The following is a 17,124-nucleotide window of genomic DNA, read 5'->3' as shown; positions in this document are numbered from 1 at the left end:
AAGCTTTTTTAAAAACAAAATGTAATTATATTTTGATAATTTACAATTCATTTTGAAATTATTTTTAAAATGAAAAAAAAGGCATGAAGTCTACCTGTGAACTTCTGCCAGTTTCTACTTCTCCCATCCCATCTGGTGTTCACTATCTCCTAAGTACTGAAAGAAACCTTCTTTCTTAGTATTAAAGCATCAAGGACTTAAGCACACTCTGATATTTACTAATTTTTGAGTAATATCTTTTTGAAGTGAGTTTAATACTTTAGACAGTGTCATCCATTGTCCAAAAAGAAACAGAAATTGAAAATAGTGAGGTCCCTTTGTATACATGTTGTACACAATCCAATTTTGACCAACAGACTACTTTTCTATACTGCTCACAAATGAACTCAGTGTTCCTTATAATTCTGTCCACTTAATTTTGAAAATTGAGAAATCAGATTTCATTGAGCATGAGTTAAACACTAAATAACTACGAATAATAACCACTGAATCAATTACTAAGAAGTGGGGAGAAGTGAAGGAGTCAAACCAAGTAACTACCGATGTTGTACAGAACAATATGCAGCCTTCTGCATCCACATTATATCAAAGTTGTCAAATCACAATGCATCTCCAAATCAGTTCTTCAGGGAAACGTTTTCTTCGTGTAATAATGGATATAGCATTGGCAATCTGCCAGTAAACATAATCTATTTTCATTCAGAGTAGAGCCTAATTTCAGCGTTTACAATATATATGTCTTTACAAACCACATTATATTAAAAAAAAATGAGCTCTGCAGCCGGTCATGTCAACATAGAATTAAGAAATTAATAGATGACATGCAAACATGAGTGAGGTTCCTTTGTGGCTGCTCTTCAGCCTAATCCAATTAAGAGTTTACATAAATGTCACATAGAAAACAAGCTCAACAATTCTTTGAAAGTGTGCGAATAAATAATATGTTGTGCACTGGCAGGAAAGCATTAAAATGTACAATCAGCCAGGTACCCAAAAAAAGTCCACAAAAGATTAAAAGACACTTAGTACTGCTCTTATTTAATAATTATCCTAGATCATTAACTTCCTGAAATTTTCTTTTGTAATAGATCATCCTAAAGCAGCGACTTGGGCAGAAAGCATTGGACAAGAGTAGGTCATTCAACCTAGTCAACCATGCAAATAATTGCTCATAAAAATATACTTGTGTGTACTGATTCTGAAAGTAATTTTTTAACTTTAATGTGGGTATTGACATACTATTGTTCTCAAAGGTGGGAACGTACCGCACATTGACAATTGTTTTGTAGCAATATGAGGTGCAGCAAGTGATGGCACAGAACCTGTGTGTTGATCGCTCTAAAAATATACAGCATAACATTAATTCAATATGTCATATCATTGGAAAGGCTTAAAATTAACTTTACTGCAATCTCAGGATCCATTTTCTAAGAGCCAATTCACATTCTATTCTGTATTTTTGACTGCAAGTTCTTGGATCACAGGTTTGAAAAATGGATTAGATGTTTTGTGGGTAAAATTGCATGCACATTAATAAAGAATACATTTTTGATTCTGCTCAATGCATTAAACAAACCTTCATGTAAAGAGGAGACAAAAATTTAAGCTGCACCTCAACAAGCTCTTTTAGAAATTTCCTTTACTCCCAAACAAATCCCTTGTACTATTGTCAAACAGACAGAGTGGGTAAAGATCACATGCTATTTTAGGTACCCATGTCAAGAAATATCCAAAACTCGAGTAATATTTTATAATATTCCATAAGAAAACACTTAATTCATCATTCTAAATTTCTAGACAGAGTTGCAAAACTAATAATGTTGGAAAAACAAATTTGTGCTGAATCAATTTGTGACAAGGGAATAAAACACTACCTTAATGGATGTAAGTTTGCTCGTCGAGCTGGAAGGTTCATTTTCAGACATTTCGTCACCATACGAGGTAACATTATCATCAGTGAGCTTCTGGTGAAGCACTGGTGTTATGACCCACTTTTTATTTATGTGTTAAGGTTTCCTTGGGTTGGTGACATCATTTCCTGTTATTTTTCTCAAAGGCTGGTAAACGGGGTCCAAGTCAATGTGTTTGTTGATACAGTTCTGGTTGGAATGCCATGCTTCACTACAGAAAATGACATCACCAACCCAAGGAAACCTAAACACATAATAGAAAGCAGATCATAATACCGGTGCTTCACTGAAAGCTCGCTGATGATGTTACCTTGTGTGGTGACAAAACATCTGAAAATGAACCTTCCAGCTCAGCAAGCAAACTTACATTCAGAACCTCCACCTAAGCTACAAACCTTCTCCAAACTCACTAACTAGCTTAATGTTGACTTGCATGAATTACATACCATATTCCTTTCTTGGCTAAAGTTTGGGTGTATTCAATTGTCATATATGTTAATCAAGAAAGCGGCCGCCTACTCAGAAAAAAATGACGTGAAGGTGAGGGCCTAAATGCAGTGTGATATGGAGTACCCATACCTTCCTTTTTTTTTAATTGCAGAAGAAATATCCTCAAATACAAAAGGGCAGTTCACAACAGCGTTTAGTTCAGAAATCACTGAACAGGTCAGAGAGCTGAAGCTGTGAAATTTATTTTGCAAACGCCAAGCTCATTGATTTTTGACTTTTTATTTGTGCATTTTCTTGTAATTTGACATTTATTACAATTTTGGCTTTCAAGCCAAAATTCTTTTAGCAGGTTTATAGATATTTAACATTCTACTGTTGTATGATAAAGTAAAATAAATACGCTACTGTTCTGTGTTGAATAGGTGGAATGTAGAATGCAAATACTAGGTTTCCAAGTATGTATGAAAAGTAATTTCTGGGCTACTTTGCTGTTTTTACACCAAGTACTGTACTGTACTGTAAGTAAACAATTTTTACATACTATGAGCATCATAAAACGTGCATAATAATGTATCTGCAAGTACGTAAAATGGTGAACTTTGTTCCTGACAATGACTCTCAAATGTTCTAAAATAGCATGTGATCCAGAAACAAGCTTACAATCAATTATATTTTAAAAGGTTACTGACATAACTCCTCACATTTCCTTGTGGATATTGACTGCTCGAATTTGGATGTTGTGATTTATTTCTCTTGTTAGGGCATTACTAACAAAAATCCTCAATGATGCATTAACAATCAATCAAAAACAATTTAAGTTTCAGGAAATTTTTACTCATGAACAAGCCCATATTTATAAATGCTAATAAAACTCAAATTTTGAAATATCAATAACTGTAGTGGAAAATACTGCTAGAAGCATGAGACCAACAATCATGAAACAAGAGATTCTCAAACCTTTTAATTCAGAGATATAGCTTTGTGCTCAAAATAGAGCTTTAGTTATGCAAACAAACCTAATTTAAAAAAAATTAAGATACTTGCATATCTTAACCTGTACCTTTTTTGAATAAGATAGTCCTCAAGTATGTCAAGGCAGCGCACCATCTGGGAGAAGATGAGAACTTTGTGACCACCAGCTTTCATCTTTGGGAGCAGCTTGTCAATTAAGACAAGTTTACCAGATGACTGAATCATAGCTTGCAGATGGAAGACTGGATCAACTGGATTGTGCATCTCTCTGAACTCTCCCAGAATCTTTTCTTCAGCACCTAGTATGCAAAAAGGACACATTATCTTGGATTCATAATCATTTGATTACATTACTCAATAAATAATCTCCATCCAGTGATATTAAACTTGCTGTTTTAATCAAACTGAAATAACTTTACAGAACACATTCCATTACACCACTAATACAGGATTACTAGTTACAGATTGCATGCGATAGTGTTTTAAGCTAACGACTTTGAAATAACAAATCAACACATTGAAATTAAAATATTTTCCACTGTCAACAGCAATAATTTAAAAATCTTGAATTCGCAATTGCTAGAAAGTTTAGCAGCAACAGAAATCCCCAATTTTAATAGAGGTAAGAAGGGTTTCTTACAAGCCTACAAGGTTGATGAAAAGCAGTCAGTACTGACACAATGAATTGGGTGTTTTTTCTACCACACTCCAATTGCTTTGCTTTAAAAAACAATGTCAACTAATTCTTCTTTTTCGAACTGTCTGTGGGGTAAGGATAGTTATCATTCAGAAAGGATGTACCAGCAAGTCACATGCTGTGTATTTACAAACATAGGAATGGTTCAAGCACTTTTAAAAATCAAATCATTAGTCTTCAAAGTTGAGATGAGTAAATTTGGTTTATAAATGCAAGTTGGCATTCTACTGAACGGGTACCAGAATTTTTTAAAAACATTACTTCATCAATAGTTAGGATTTTAGTGTTTGGGAAAGCATCTATCAGCTGACTATTTCCATAACCAAGAGTGATGGGAAAATGGCAAATGCAACTGTGATAAGTAATTAACAAAAGCAAAAATAATTGCTGCTCCTGTTGCCTGTGAACTGCTATGCTACAGGTTTGGACCAAGTTTTAGATTCCAATAAATGCGATTTGAATTGGATGCAAGAAACAACCATACTGCTATGAAAAGATAATCAAAAGCAACAAAGACCACCACCTAGCTAAAGAAATTCCTCCTCATCTCAGTTCTAAGGTGTCATCCCTTCACGCTAAGGTTGTGCACTCGGGTCCCAGTCTCTCCTAGTAGTGGAAACATGTCCTCTACCTCTACTCTATCCAGGTCTCTCAGTAATTAGATTAGATTAGATTAGACTAGATTACATTACATTACAGTGTGGAAACAGGCCAACAAGTCCACACTGACCCGCCGAAGCGCAACCCACCCATACCCCTACATTTACCCCTTACCTAACACTACGGGCAATTTAGCATGGCCAATTCACCTGACCTGCACATCTTTGGACTGTGGGAGGAAACCGGAGCACCTGGAGGAAACCCACGCAGACACGGGGAGAACGTGCAAACTCCACACAGTCAGTCGCCTGAGTCGGGAATTGAACCCGGGTCTCTGGCACTGTGAGGCAGCAGTGCTAACTGCTGTGCCACCGTGCTGCCCACGAATCTGTAACTTTCAATGAGACATCGCCCCTCATCCTTATTAACTCTATCGAATACAAATCCAGAGTCCTCAATGGATCCTCATACAACAAGTTCTTCATTGCTGGGACCATTCCTTAGATATGGACCCAAAACTGCTTACAACATTCCAAGTGCAATCTGACCACATTCAGTCTCAGAAATTCATCTCTGCCCTTGAATTCTAGCCTTTGCAACATGAATGCTTTGAGCCTTTATGGATTGTTACAGGAAAATACCCAAAACCAATAAAACCTCAACTTATTGTAATATTTATTCTATTATCTATTGAAATGCTACAAAATATTGACAGCTGAATATTTCATTGCGTTCCAATATTGCAATATTTTTCACAGGCAGAAAAAAAGTTACTCCTCCGTAACAGTGAGACACACTTTTCAACTTTCGCACCAAAACCTTTCTTCACCACATTGTAAACATTCTTTGGAAGTAACAAGGATTGAGATGTCCTGAAAATTAAAGCTTGGAAGTTTTCTTCTCTTTGTAAAGGTTCACATATCAAGAATCCTTCCAGTCTTCTATATTAGAGGACAGTGGATCAGTGCTCTACGAGTCAAAAGATATTATTTCTAAATTGGTCAAAAAAACAGTTCACATGATCCTCTTTTGCATACCACAATTCACAATATAATTGGCAATTAAAAGACTTCAGGAGCATCATACCACATAAGTTAACTACTGCCAATCATATTTGCCAGAGATAAATACTTAGACTTCCATTAAATAGGAAATGGGCACAAAATAAAGAAATTGAATTCCAATTATTTTATAAATATTGTTGATTTCTCCTAAAGTCAAAATTAGATCGAGAGAAAATAGCTTGTAATTTGCTTATTTTTAAAAAACACAGGGTAGATGCAGATTATTTCCCTTGATTGAGGAATGCAAAACAAGAAGGGAGTGTATCAGGACAAGGGATTGATCATCTAGGTCAGAAATGAGGAGAAATATCTTCTCAAAGTTATGAACCTTTGGGAGAATTCTCACAAAGGTCTGTCTATGTTCCATCATTCAAGGATATCAGGAGCAGGTAGGAAAATGGACCTGAATCAGAGGAGCTATGTTTGTACTGAATGGTGATGGAGGAGGTTCTAGGAATTGTTTGGCCTACTCTTGATCCTATTTCATGAATGCCTAATACTGTTACAATGAACATGAATCTAATAATAGTCTTTGCACCCTCAGATTCTCTACCTCTCATTACAACCAGAAGGCAGCTCATCACTACCTCTTCAGGATAACTAGAGACAAGTAATAAATGCTAGCCTAGCCAGTGATGCCCAGAGCACATGAGTGAATTAAAAAGTCAAATATTTCTTGGGATACCTTAATTACCACAATTAATCCTTGACAGCACAACATTTTCAGTTTGCCACTGGACTTGACTGAAATAACAAAGATATTTAATTACGAGTTCACTTTCCAAATAGGGAAAAGAAAATCAGTTGAACTGCAATTTTTGCCTGCAGGAAACAAGGATCTGAAAGTTTAATTCAAATGTTCGGCTATAAATTGCAAATATGTTTAACAGTGATCAAGCTTACTGATTCCTTTTACTGTTAATGCCTTGGCTAAAAGTTTTTAAAACAAAAAATTGTCTTGATGTCAAAGGATAAACATGCACAAATCGATTAAAGTTTTATACATATGATTTGAATAGCATTGTAGTATTATACATAGTATTTAAATAGTATAGTTGTATCTTATTGCAAGCATCAAAAATAAAATGGAGTTACTGCATCTTTAATATATAAAAATATTTTATCCTCACCTACGCTTCCACCACTTAAAAGAGTGTTTGATATCTTGGAGGAGACTTGTAGCTCAGATTGTCTGTTTGCTCACTGAGCTGGTAGGTTTGTTCTCAGACATTTTGTCATCAGGCTAGGTAACATCATCAGCGCGCCCTCTGGTGAAGCGTTGGCGTTTTGTCCAACTTGCTATTTATGTGCCTTGGTTGGTTGTGGTGGGTGACATCATTTCTGTTGCGGTATCTGAAAGGTTGGTAAATGGGGTCCAAATCTATATGTTTATTAAAGGAGTTTCAGTTTGAATGCCAGGCTTCTGGGAATTCCTGCAAGTATCTTTGTTTGGTCTGTCCCAGGATGGATGCATTGTCCCAGTCGAACTGGTGCCTCTCTTCGTTTGTGTGTATGGATACCAGTGATAGTTGGTTATATCTTTTGGTGGCTAGTTGGTGCTCATATATCCTGATGGCTAGTTTGCTGCTGGTTTGTCCAATGTAATGTCTGTTGTCAAACAAGCCACAACACACTGCAGCACCACGGAACTGCGAGAAGCCAAGGAGAAATACCTATACAACGTATTCAGGAACAACTGTTACCCGATAAGCGCAGTTCGCCTATTCCTGCACAACGGACTTAAACAGGAAAGCACAACATGCCCAGAGACTCTAGTAACCCCACCATACATCAATACATTTCAGAGGTGACCACCAGACTACTCTGGCCCTTCGGCATCATGGTAGCCCACAAGCCCACTAACACGCTAAAACAACTACTGACGAACTTAAAGGACCCATATCCATAGCCAGCAGAACAAACTCAATACATAAAATACCTTGCAAGGACAGCAATAAACATTACATTGGACAAACTGGCAGCAAACTAGCCACCAGGACACATGAGCACCAACTATCACTGGTATCCATACACACAGACGAAGAAGGACACCAGTACGACTGGGACAATGCATTCATCCTGGGATAGGCCAAACATAGACACGCACAGGAATTCCTAGATGCCTGGCATTCAAACTGGAACACCATTAACATACATATAGATTTGGACCCCATTTACCTCTCAGAAACAGAACCTGAAATGACATCACCCACCACAACAAACCAAGGCACATAAATAGCAAGTGGGACAGAACACCAACATTTCACTAGAGGTTCACTGATGTTACCTAGCATGGTGACTAAAAGTCTGAAAACAAACCAATCAGCTCAGCCAGCAAACCGATAACCTGACTTAAAAAAGCACTGATGAAATATTTTGAGAAAAAGTTTTGTATCACTACCAATTTAACTCATTCATGCACCAAACTAATGTTTTAAAAATTAGTTTGACAAGAATCAATTACATCAGCCTCAGCCATTTGTGAAACAGTAGATTGACAGAAAAAACCTTTCTAGAAAATTTAAATTATGAAAAACCCACCAATTAAAAAAATTATAATGTCACTGAAATAACTGTAGTCATTAATTTAAAGCAGGCTTAGATTAAAAAAAAATGCAAGTTCAGCCAAAATTGATGTACCTGAAAGGAAAACATCTGTGAAATTGGACAGAGAGTTCAAAAACAAAATTTACTGCTTTCGGCAATTAGATAAAACAAATAAAGAATCATAGAAAGTAAGCAATTTATTACCTTTTATCAGATATGGGTGATTACAGCATTTCCTGAGTTCCATCATTGTGTTTATCAGGTTAGGAACATTTGCCTGACCAGCTCCTTTGGACAGAAAAGCAAAGTTTCGTTCCAGGATTGCACGATAGTATTTCTTCTGAATATTGGTTAATTCTACTTCAATAATTGTCTCTTCTTTCGGAGCAAGCTTCTTTTCTACATCCTCCTTCAGACGTCGCAGCATCATTGGCTTCAGTATTGCCTGAAGCTTCTGCACCTGAAATGAAATAATGCATGCTGTTAGGAACATACCTCGTCTATCTAGATGCATAGATTTGGATGGAGAACTGCTTACAACCAGAATTTCATTCAGTTAAAATCAGAAACCTCATGAACAATACTACATACAACATTTATTACAGATCTAAAAGTATGAGAATGATGAACAAGCAAGGAAAGGAAAGGGAAAAAAAATCAGTGTCAGTATAAGTCCTCCATATTAGAAATTAGAAAGAGGCCCTTTGGCACATAATCTTATATGCTATGGCATTTCGCATGCTAACTAAATGTTGCCCGTGGTTCCTACTTCTTGCACCCTTTCAGGTAGCGAGTTCTAGATTCCCACCATTCTCTGGGCAAAACTATTTTCCTTAAAACCCCTCGAAACCAACTGCTGCTTACTTTGTTGACCATCTACTTGTAAGTAAAAGAAAAAGGGCGGTTTTGACAACTTAATATTACAGCATACTCTGAATAAACAGTGACACCATAAAACTATATTCACAGTTAAGAGCTTTCTTCCTCTTTGAACACATCTTTAATCACATTGCTTTCAAGTACTTGTGTCTGATATAAGACTTAAACAATGAAATACAGTATACTATTCCTAATCATTTGATCAGTGGTGGCCTTCACTACACTCTCAGCTTCATGAACATTAGCAGCTAGAGTCATGCAGGAACTTTATGTTGATGTCAGTCTAATACAAACAAAGAAGTCAAATCTCTCTTCCTCCTTCACAATGTTTTACCTAACACTATAATAGGGTTAGAAGTAGTAGCACCTTTAAACAGAGGCAATGAAAAACCTTGAATGTTATTGGGTGATGAGTGGTGACCTTCTCTTCTACATCAGCCTCCAATGAACATTCATCTCTCACTTAAGACTCCAGTAACTTCTGTACACAGCAATGGTTATAGTTAGATTCCCTAGAGTGTGGAAACGGGCCCTTCGGTTCAACAAGTTCACACCGACCCTCTGAGGAGTAACCCAACCAGATCCATTTCCCTCTGTCTAATGCACCTAACACTACAGGCAATTTAGCATAGCCAATTCACCTGACCTGCACATCTTTGGACTGTGGGATGAAACCGGAGCATCCAGAGGAAACCCACACAGACACGGGGAGAATGTGCAAACTCCACACAGACAGTCCGCCCAAGGCTAGAATTGAACCTGGGACCTTGGTGCTGTGAAGCAGTAGTGCTAACCACTGAGCCATCCCAATGTTCTACTTTCAACCTTAACTGCTATTCTAGAACTGATGATAATGTTTCTGTCAGTGCGCAAAGATTGCAACTCCAGCCTTGGAGAATGAAACAGGGTCAGATTATTCAACTAAAAAATTTAAACGACCCATCATGTGTTGCAATGCAAGATAAAACTAGGATATCAATCCAGACAGGATAAATTGTTAACCATCTATTTGCATTCAGAAACAGCTTCAACAAGGTTTTCTTAAATTCTTGAACAGTCATCTCACTCAAATTTACCCATGCTTTTCTCTACACAGTCCCATCCAACATCAACTTAAATTTTTAATATTCCCAATTTCAGTAAATTTAAAAATTTTAATAATTAAAACATGAAACAAACATGATTAGACAGAAGTCAGATCACTACACATTCAGAATATCACACTTGTTTCACTTCAAGAACTAGCCACATATATGACATTCTGTCATGGTTCAAAATAAAACCCGATTAGTCAATGTAAAACTAGCTCAAAACTGGCTATGCAATGTGCACTGGCAAACAAAATTCAAGAATTCAGTGTTTGGGCTTCAACTGTCTTCCCAGTAAATTAGTTTTAGTTTGATATAGGACTAAATGAAAATAGGTATCACTAGCAGCAGGGACATTGCAATGTCACTTGAGTAGTAATCCAGACTAAAGTCTTGGGACATGAGTTTGAACCCCACCAAGGCAAATGATAAAATTTTAATGCAATAAAAATAAGAAAACAATGCTGTTCTAATGGTGACCATGTACTTCCTGGGTATTGTTATAAATTCGCATCTGGTTCACTGATTTTTTTTTTAAGAAAGATGCTGTTCTTACTTGGTCTGGCCTGCATGTGACTCTGGACACATGGCAATATGATAGTCTTAATTGAATGAATAAAAAAACCTTGCTCAAGTAACTGGACTTGTAAAATGTGGAAACAGATGATCTAAAAATATTTTTAATTTGGGCAAATTGTATGTTTGAAGGGATGCAGTTCTAGGCACTTCCAAAAAATGTATTTTCTACACCAAATTCCAAAAATATTACAGTTAAAAATAATAGCCTAGATTCTAGGAGTGCATTCTGAAACATTGTTCTGATTTGCATTGATACCACTCATCACCCAAATAATATTCAAGGTTTTACCCTTTAAAATATCAGAACAAACACAATGAACTACTCACATTGTTCATTATCAGTTTATTACTCCTTAACAAGTATAGTACTAGTATTCTCGTAATATAATATCCATGGCAATGCAAAATCAAATGAGGACCGATAAGTTATTTTCAGAACAAAAGCTAAATACTGCAGAAATTGGAAATAAAAACCATAGATGCTAGAAATACTCAACAGGTCAGGAAGTATCTGAAACACAGTTAAAGAACAATAACCTTTAATCAAAACAGTTTGGCAAAGTATGATATTTTTACAGACTCTTGCAACACAGTTCACAAACTGCACAGTAGTTTTATTTTTAATTACAAAACAGCATTGCACCATCAAAAATTAAGTAATTTGGCCTGAAGCCCTCAATCAACACATAATTACTGGATATTTGATTAAAATACCTGTGCTTCACTTTTTAGGTCTCCAAATTCCTGCATGAAGGTGGCTTCTGATGAGAAACGTAGGGGCTCCAAGAAATGAAGCAAACTAAACAATTCCTCCACAGTGTTCTGCAGAGGAGTCCCTGTCAGCAGGACCTTGTGTTCCTGTATTGAAATAGAAATATGTCTATATCTTCATGTTCCATGAATCACACTTCAGTATAATACAATTTAGCCTTTCTTCCTTAACAAGTATAGTACTAGTATTCTCGTAATAAAATATCCATGGCAATGCAAAATCAAATGAGGACCGATAAGTTATTTTCAGAACAAAAGCTAAATACTGCAGAAATTGGAAATAAAAACCACAGATGCTAGAAATACTCAACAGGTACTGAAATATATTCTTCTTGATAATTGAGCCTCATATCTCTGCCATCATTCACCAAGGAGAAAGAACAGTATTGCCCAGAATCACCTTTACCAGTATAAAATGCATTATTAATATTGTGAAAATGTTTGGTCCTTTTATCTAAGGAAAGGTATAGTGGCACTGAAGGCAATCCAGAGAAGATTCGCAAGGTTGATCCCAACTATGGAGAGATTTCCTTATGCGAACAGTTTATGAGGTTGGGCTTGGACTCAGTAGAGATCAGAAGAATGGTTGAAATAAATGAAACAAATAAGCTTTTTTTAAAAAAGGGAGGTTGGAAGCAAGACAGGATAGGTACAAAGAGGGTGTTTTCCCTTGTGGGAGATTCTAGCATAATCTCAGAATAAGGGATCTCACATATAAAACAGATATTAGGAGAATTTTTTTCTGAGAATGGCGAATCTGTGGAATTCTTTATTGCAGAAGCCTGTAAAGCCTGGGTCATTAAATACATTCAAAGCTGAAACAGGCAGATTTTTAATCATTAAGGAACCAAGCATAGGGATACAAGGAAAGTGTAGTTGGGAATTATCAAATCAGCCATAATCTCATTGAATGGCAGGGCAGACTGAATGAGCTGAATGGACTGTTTCTGCTCCTACATCTTATCGTCTAGAATATACTGGGCTCACTACTATGGCCATGGATGAAATAGAATGGGCCTTGTTAAAAACGTATGACTACAAAAGTGGTCTATATTCTGCCATTTTTAAGTTTAAAAGAAATGGATGAATTTGCCTAGTTTGAGCCAGTCACCAGAGGAAAGTACAGTGAATTGATTGGCAATTTGGTAAAATGTTCTATGTTCAATTTGGGAATGTAAACTATTACCAATAAGACACTGTTATCACATTTAAACAATTCTCAAGAGCTGAATGTTTTTAACTGAAGGTTTTAGTTTGAGTACTAGCTACTAGACTTGACTGTCTAAAATCCCTTTATCCATATTATTTAATGATTAAACTTAATCATTGGCAATGCACAAAATAATCAAAAAATATCACAGGCACAAACTAAGTTGCCCAGAACTGCAGCATCTGGATCAGACTCTGCTTTAGTTGTTTTTGTGTAATAAGATAATATATGATCGATTCTACAATTCAAGGTTTACAGATTACTGATTAGCAGATTTGAGTAACACACCAGATTCATAATTTTCAATCCCTCCAGTAGCTTGCAATTTTTATTCTTCAGTCTGTGAGCCTCATCAATAATGACACATCGCCATTCAATTACATTTAGCTCCGGACAACCACCCAGGATCATCTCAAATGTAGTTATCATGGCATGGAACCTGTAGGTTCCCCGAAGAATCCGGCCCTAAAAGATTAACAAAAATCAGAGTTCAACATTCTTTTTGACATAAAACAGTTTGCCACATAAAGCTGGTAATAACCTGTAATTTAAAAATCAATCAATAACTCAAGAAATCATTTCAATTTGTATACCTACAGATAAATGATTTAACAACTGTACAATTACAGTGAATTTACTGAAAGAACCTATATCAAGCAGGCCCTTTACATCCTGACCACTATGACAATCTCAGACTGAGAATAGAATCTTAAGTATCTGACATGATCATTGGCTCAAGCTGATCCAAGAAGCAGGACAATTGTGTTCTAATAGATCATTAGAAAAAAACTTAAATCGGAAAGGAAATATTAAGATAACGGTCCAAGCCATCGCACAGCCTGTCAAATAATGCTGCCCTATGCCACTACACTATTCACATCATCAATTCCAAAAATTAAACATAAAATAACTTTTCACATTTTCTAACATGACTTCAGAAATATTCAAAAATGTTATTGTTTTGAATTGTCCTCAGCACCCCAGAAAGACAAGGGAAGACATTAGCATTGAACAACCATTGTCATCCGGACTTCTACCAATGACAAAAGGTAAGAAGAGAGATGTGGTTGAGCAGTCAATGTTTAAGGATTTATGTCAGAAGTTAGTAAGTGAGACCTCAAAAGGTGCTTGCTCTGGATTACTTCCACTACCACATGCGAGTATAGAAATAGAAGGATAAAGCAGACAAAGAAATGACTGGAGAAATGGCTTAAGGATAGCTGGATCAGTTCTGGAATTAAGGGATTTATATAGGCCACCAGGTTATACTTAAAGAGAACCAAAAGTAATTTTCGTGCAATGCGATAATTTAGTGGTACCAGGTAGGAATTAAACAAACTTGATAGGGGTTTTGGAACCAGGAAGTAAGACCAGAGAAGAATACTAAGATGCAAAGACTGTTATTGCAAGTGACAAATAGTATTGGAATGGGAAACAGAAAGGCATCAGGAGGCCACAAACTTGCAGTAAGATGTAGAGGAACAAATTTACAATGAAATAACACAGAATTGTAACAATTATAGAGTAGCTAGAATAATGGACTTTCTAATTATCCAAACATAGAGTAGGATAGTAGTGGAGTTAACAGCAGAGATGAGCAAGAGGTAAGTGTATCCAGGCACATTTTCAACATTAGTATGTTTCCAGTCCAATAAGAAATGAAGTCTGCTGGAGCTGATTCCTGTTAATGAGGTGAATTAAGTGATGAAGTGTTAGTGGGGGAACATTTAGGGAACAGTGATCAATGAACGTAAGGATCAGGCTGGCTTTGGAAAAAGACAAAGTACATACCAGAAGAATAATTAACAAATCTTCTCAAGCACTATAAGAATAATTAACTGATAAAAGCCAATTTCAATCAAGAATGCTAAATAAGAACTGAGAGAACTGCGGATACTGGAAATCAGAAACAGAAATTGCCTGAAAAGCTCAGTAGATACTGGAAATCAGAAACAGAAATTGCCTGAAAAGCTCAGCAGATACTGGAAATCAGAAGCAGAAATTGCCTGAAAAGCTCAGCAGGTCTGGCAGCTTCTGTTGAGACAAATCAGAGTTAATGTTTTGGATCAGTTGAGCATTTCCAGCAATTTCTGTATTTGTTTTGATCAAGAATGAATGGACAAACTGGAATCAAAGATCAGTGAAATAATGAGCATTCTGTGAAGAAAAGATATTTACAGTATACTCCAAGTATATTCCTGTGAAAGAGAAAGGCAGGGTAAACAAACCAAAAGCTCCCTGGATGAAAGAGAAAGATATTCAGATGAAGCAGGGCAAACATCTGTGATACATTAAATGAACAATGCAATTAAAAGTCAGATCAAATATAGAAGAATAAATAGGAATTGAAAAGGAAGAGAAAGACAGATAAGGGAATCCAGAATACATCAATATGAAAATAAATAGCAGAAAAGGTGCAAGAGAAGCTTGTTGGTTAAGGACCAAAATGAGTATTAAGTATAAGGACATGAGGCACAGCTGAGGTACTAACTTAATGCTTTCTATTTGTCTTTATCGCAAAAGATGCAGTGCGGGTCATGCTGAAAGAGGAGGTACTTCAGATACTTTCAGGAGTCAATATTGAAAGAAAAGTCATTAAATAGGCTAACTCTACTTAAAGTTGATAAGACAACAGGACCAAGCATACGGAAGGAAGTGAGAGGAGAAATTGCAGAGGTATCGATCATAGAAGAAAAATCAAGAACCAGAGGGGACAGATTGGAGGCATTTAAAAAAAGCAGTTATGATTTGAGGAAAAACTCTTATGTAGCAGAATGTATTGTCTGAGCGTGGTGATAGCATCTTCAAACATAGCTTTCAAAGGGAAATGAATCATTGGCTGTAGTGGAAAAAATTTACTGCAGGGACTAAACAGGGAAGTGACAATAGATGATCTGCTCATTCAGACAGCCAGTACAGACAAAGGACCAAATGGCCTCTTGTGTTGGAACCATTCTAAGATTGTAAAAATACAAATATTGACTAATATTTTTTCCAGAGCATTCTACTTTTCACGCCAATTGTCAATTATGATTGTGGGTCACATCAGAGGAAAGTTTTTATGGATTTGTATTGTTCTGGTCCAGCCTCACTTGCAGACTAACTCAATTTTTATCTTGTTCACTGGAGGATTCTATTATCATTTAACAGGATTCAGCTAAGGTCAACTAAAACTTGGGATTAAGAGCAAATTATGAGGACTACCTACTATTGACAAATGGGAATCTTTAAACTGGAAAGCCATAAGGAATAGGGACAAGTTAGGCTTTTTGTCTCCTTATACCTGCTCTGCCAATGAGATCATGTTTGATGGTCTACCTCAGCTACACTTGTCTCCAAAATTTGAGAGATCCTTCATTGCCTTGGTATTTGAAGATTGCTCCATCATTGAAACAAATGAACTCCACAGCTCTCTGCAGTAGCCCTAATTTTGTGAATAACGTTCGAACAGCAACTTTCCAATGATTTTTTAAAGATTCAAATATACTATATCCACTGGTTCCCCTCTTTCACCTTGTGCCAACTTAAAACAAAACTTGTATTTGCCAAGTATGATTTCCCTTTATAAACATGTGTAAATCTGCCCAGTTATTTTGAGGTAAAGCACATCCAAATGATTGTCATAAATAAGTGTAGTGAGCACTTCCCTACTTCTCTTAACAAGTCAACTAATAGTTACCTGCTCTTTTTCTCTATCCTTTCTTGAATAGTGAGATTCAGTTTTCTGCATTTATCCATTTACAAGGTCCAAACATTTAAATGCCATGAATTTCTCTGGTACTAATTGTTACTATTATGAATATCAATACGTGTCCTGATTTTCTCGAGAACATTAATTCCCTCTTACTTCCAGAACATTACTAGCCTCTTCTACTGTGAAAACCTATTCAAAGTATTTATTTTATGTCTTTGCTACTTCCTTGTTTCTCATTAAGACTGCAGAAAGCTGTAGCATTGAAGCATTTGGGAGTTCTTGCACATGAATCACTACAAGATAGCAACCAAGTTCAATGACTAGTAGGACAGGCAAATGAAACATTTGAAAGGAACGGAACTTAAAGATAGGGAAATCTTGCTAAACTACACACAAGACACTCGTCATACCACACCTGGAATGCAGTAAACAATTTTGATCCCCTTATATAAAGAAAGATACACTGGTGTTGGAGGCAGTCTAGAGAGAGTTCAATAGATTGATTTTGTGTATAGAGGAATATTCATGGGGAGAGACTGAGTAGGTTTGGTTTGTACACGTTGGAATTCAACAGAATGTGAGGAAGCCTTCTTGAAACATATAAGAATCTCAGTGACTTTAGAAGATAGATGTGGAGAGGTTGCTCCTCCCTTGTGAAAGAGT

The 17,124-nt window shown here is 36.4% G+C and overlaps 1 protein-coding gene across 11 annotated transcripts in view; it reads right to left on the bottom strand.

The window, feature by feature from the left end:
* Nucleotides 1-17,124, bottom strand: part of chd9 (chromodomain helicase DNA binding protein 9) — a 257,884-nt gene that overhangs the window by 87,873 nt on the left and 152,887 nt on the right. For all 11 annotated transcript variants that reach the window (XM_072547352.1, XM_072547351.1, XM_072547350.1 and 8 more), the window contains 4 exons: nucleotides 13,056-13,232; nucleotides 11,501-11,644; nucleotides 8,445-8,700; nucleotides 3,421-3,631 (listed from right to left, as the gene is read on the bottom strand). In XM_072547352.1, coding sequence (XP_072403453.1) covers nucleotides 3,421-3,631; nucleotides 8,445-8,700; nucleotides 11,501-11,644; nucleotides 13,056-13,232 — 788 coding nt within the window. The remainder of the gene's footprint in view (nucleotides 1-3,420; nucleotides 3,632-8,444; nucleotides 8,701-11,500; nucleotides 11,645-13,055; nucleotides 13,233-17,124) is intronic.

The sequence above is a fragment of the Chiloscyllium punctatum genome, chromosome 26 (assembly GCF_047496795.1).
Source record: "Chiloscyllium punctatum isolate Juve2018m chromosome 26, sChiPun1.3, whole genome shotgun sequence".
NCBI classification, from domain to species: Eukaryota; Metazoa; Chordata; class Chondrichthyes; order Orectolobiformes; family Hemiscylliidae; genus Chiloscyllium; species Chiloscyllium punctatum.
This window is presented reverse-complemented; position numbering and strand designations above follow the sequence as displayed.